Source organism: Buceros rhinoceros, unplaced genomic scaffold (assembly GCF_000710305.1).
Source record: "Buceros rhinoceros silvestris isolate BGI_N320 unplaced genomic scaffold, ASM71030v1 scaffold3174, whole genome shotgun sequence".
Lineage (NCBI taxonomy): Eukaryota > Metazoa > Chordata > Aves > Bucerotiformes > Bucerotidae > Buceros > Buceros rhinoceros.
In genome coordinates, this window is record NW_010409854.1 from 11423 (window position 1) to 15543 (window position 4121).

The following is a 4121-nucleotide window of genomic DNA, read 5'->3' on the forward strand; positions in this document are numbered from 1 at the left end:
CTGAGTCTACCTTTTTCTTCTGAAAGACAATATGATTCAATATGATTCAATCATTTGCCTTTAAGGCAGAGCGTTCTTGAATGACAAAAATAATTAAATAAAAACAAGACAGTGACCTTCGTGCTAGTAAGGGCGTATGAATAACAACACTATGACCTACTGGCAAAGGAGGGGTAGAGGAGGAAGGAAAACACTGGGCACTGGGACTCCCTCTTCATTGGTCATCCTAGAGCATCATGTGGCCAAGGCTCCTTTTTAAAGACAACTCCTGATCTCCTGAAGCTCATACTATCCTCCTGTCATACATTTCTGCTTGATCCTGTGGAAGACTTCTCTCTGGCCTGACAAAATGTGTGACCAGTTTTTGGGCACCTGGAAGCTACTTTCTAGTGAAAACTTTGAGGATTATATGAAAGAGCTGGGTGAGAATTGTTATTTAGAGTTGTTGTATCTGGGACAGGAAAGGAATGCTGATTTTGAACTTAATTCCTTGCTTGCTTTTTCTAGCTATTCTGTTTATCAAGTTTATTCTGCTTATTTAGTCTAACTATTTTGATCAGATGGTCTTAAATTGGAGAACTTGGCTGTTTGCATTAGTGATGTCAAATTCCTATAAGGAATTAAAAAACCCTTGACTGGGAGAAATAGTTTTGGGTAAGCCAAGTCTATGCATGCCTACTTAGTAGTGTTAGAAATGGAAGAACATTACTGCAATACTTTCTGTGGATTAGCTTTTATCCTTGGACGTACAAAGCAGTGTAATGCCAGAATGTTGCAAGCTTCCCTATGTCTAAAAGCAACACACCTAAACTTCTTTATGTTCCTACTGGCATAAGAGACGGATTAATTGTCATGGGTATTACAGTGAATGAAACTCTGTAGTTGCCTCCAATGAATATTAACAAAGAAAATTGCATGGATTCATGCAGATACTTGCAAAAGATTTGCGGGATAACTCTCTTCTCTAAAGGTGTAGACTTCTGCTTGGAATTAAAATTGGTCTTTAAAAGGTATCCCCATTCTTTTAGTGTGGGGGATGTATGGGGTAACTTGCACTGATTGGATCAGTACATGGGAAAAGATAGGGGTTTATTTGGAGATTAGGGGTGAAATAGTCGCTGACACTTATGCAGCATTGAGTCAGCTTTCAGTGCAAGTCTTGCACTCTTAATCTTTGCCTCAGATTTTACTCAGGACATAACCATTGCCAGATATTTCTTAATCATTTCCTTTTATTCAGCGTAGCCACTGATAAACTTTAAAATTTTTTTAAAAAATTGTTTGTTTGTTTTTGTGGCTTAGAACTCTCATATATTTCTGCTTCTTTACTTTTAGAAAAGGTTAGTACACAAGTTAATGCACAAGCCACCGCTGTTAATTTGAATAAGTGTATGTGCAACTAACTGGCATTAAAATCTTGTCTCAGTCTTTGAAATACTGCTTTCACTATTCTGACAACGACAGACCAGAGAGTTTCCTTATGTCATCCCACGCGGCTTGGTCTATAACCATATCAAGTTATTGAGATGTTACAAAAGAACCTCTGCAACTGAGAATTAATAAAAAGTTCAAAAAGTAATAGGGAATTCAGCACTGAAGGTTGTTTTTTTTTTTCCCTCAACAAATAAGAGAAAGTCGTTGAGTAAAGATAAAAATCTCATAATACCCTGTCTTATTTACAGGTGTGGGGTTTGCTACCAGGAAAATGGCTGCTGTGGCTAAGCCAAACGTAACTTTCAGCAAGAATGGTGATATGATAACCATCAAAACAGAAAGCACCCTCAAAAATACAGAGGTCTCTTTCAAGCTGGGTGAAGAGTTTGATGAGACCACAGCAGATGACAGAAAAACAAAGGTGAGTCCAAAACCAACACTTACCAAATAAGGGATACGGGAGCAGAAGGGCGGGGATGTGATTCTGACATCCAGTGTAGAAAAGCTGCCTTCACAGGTAAGAGTGGTATGGATGCTTTGTGCTTCAGGGCTGTTTGGACATGGAGACAGCCTTCTCTTCAGCCCAGAGGACCCTGATGAAACTGCCATGCTTTGCTTTTTTTCCTTTGGCAGAACGTCATAACTCTAGACAACGGCATACTGAACCAGGTGCAGAAGTGGGACGGAAAAGAGACTATCATAAGGAGAAAAGTGGTGGATGGGAACCTGGTGGTGGTGAGTTCATTTTTGTTACTTAATCACTGAATTCAGTGTGCAGAATTCATGTTTGGCAGATGTATTAAAAAATACATCTTGGTTTAAAAAACAGAGAGTGAAAGCATCTGAAAGGGCCTTGTGCACTCGGTGAAAATGCTCTCTGAGTCAGTCTAAAATATGTATTAAAACTGAAATGCTGTTAAACTTACGGAATGGTATTGAGATCTCTGTTCTCTATTCATAGCAATACATGGTTAGGAAAGAATAGGGAGGAAAAAAACAATGTCCCAGTGAGGGAAATTTTTATATCTCAATTTTTAAGTCCTGGACTTAAAGTATAGAGGAAGCATTAGCAGAGTCTGTGTTAACTGTGCCCTCTCTGTGCTGAAGCAAAACGTGCCTGTTCATCTCCAGCAGAGACTCAGCAGTCATCTGTGGGAACTGTACTGTGGATCACCAACAGCTATGTCAAGAAAAAAATGACAAAGCAAAAAAAAAAAAAAAAAGCCTATATCTGAGCTCTGTTAGTTGGTTTTATCTGGTCAGAGAGTATTGTGGTTGTGAAAAAGAAAAAAAAAAAAAAAAAGCCTATATCTGAGCTCTGTTAGTTGGTTTTATCTGGTCAGAGAGTATTGTGGTTGGTATAATGCCAGTGAGGCTCACCTGCAGTTTGGGTCTTCCCACCACTGCTCTCCAGTTTTAGGAAGGGCGCTTTGAAGAATCTGGGAGGGGACTGAAAATGTGTTCATAAAAGGCAGCTGAGATTCCTATATTCTACAAAATGATATATATACATGAAATTCTGGAAGAGCCTCTGCCCTTCCCTAGAGAATAGTATGTCCATAAATTTAATATTTAAATTTCATTGAATAGAGAGCGGGGGGAACAAATAGAAGTAGATTTTAATACAAACTTCATTAAGAAAGATCGAATGAAACCGAGTTTGATCTGACAGAAAAAGAGATGAGGACAGAGCCTAACCTGCAGAGGCTGACACCAGCAGCTGCAAGTCTGAAAGCTGTGTAGGACTCTGTGTGTGTATGTGTGGGTACGTGCTGTGCACACCTGTGTGAAGAAGACAAGCCACAGCTGCAAAAAGTGCAGGGAAAAAAGACTAATGCCTAGTCCCAGAGCCCAACCACCCTCCACAGAAGTCCTAGGAGATCTTCTTTGGAGGTTTTTAAGAGGATATTAAAAATCTGCTGGGGATCACTGGAGCAGTCCTTGGATGTGCTTTCAGCCCTGCTTGTATTTCAGACTTCGGTTCCTGAAGCTCTCAAACTTGAGATTCATTGGTTTGGCAATTGGTTTTAGAGCAGGAGAAATGCGAATTTTTTCTTACACTGGCTCCCAACAGATAAGTAATTCTCTACCTTCTGACTAACAAATATTTACTGAGGGTTAAAAGCTGATTAAACTTGTCTTTCTTTCCAGGAATGCTCTATGAATAATGTTTCCTGCAAAAGGGTTTATGAAAAAGCCTGAAGAAACCATCTTCACTCAGGACTAATGCTTAAAGCTGAAGAAAACCAACCTAACTGAAGGAGAATCCATCCACAAAACCTTTTTAAAGAGAACTGTACTTTTTACAGATATAGCTCAAAACAGTTACACAACTAGTCTAATTTGTTGTGGCTATTCAATAAAATGCTCAGCTTTCTACAGCCCGTGCTCGTGCTGGAGTTTGTCAGAAAGGGATCTGGAGGGATGCAAGATGGGAAGGGGTGTTGTGTGGGAAAGCCTTGTGTGAGAGCTAGAACTACACTCGATAACTGTGACTCATTTCTTTGTGGAAAGAGGATCGGAGACTGTTGTGGTTTAAAGCCAGCCAGCAACTTGGCACTATGCAGCTGCTTGCTCACTCCTCCGCTCTGCCACAGTGGGATGGGGAGGACAATCAGAAAAAAATGGTAAAACTCATGTGTTGATATGTGAAGTTTAAGAAAAACACAAAATTTAAATTTAACGAT

General features: G+C 39.7%; 1 protein-coding gene across 1 annotated transcript; it reads left to right on the top strand.

Moving 5' to 3' along the window:
• Positions 1-312: 312 nt before the first annotated feature.
• On the top strand, positions 313-3815 carry LOC104492766 (myelin P2 protein-like). The gene is made up of 4 exons (XM_010135360.1): positions 313-422; positions 1683-1855; positions 2068-2169; positions 3586-3815. The coding sequence occupies exons 1-4, from the start codon at positions 350-352 to the stop codon at positions 3634-3636; spliced, it is 399 nt and encodes a 132-aa protein (XP_010133662.1). The 5' UTR covers positions 313-349; the 3' UTR covers positions 3637-3815.
• Positions 3816-4121: the final 306 nt, after the last annotated feature.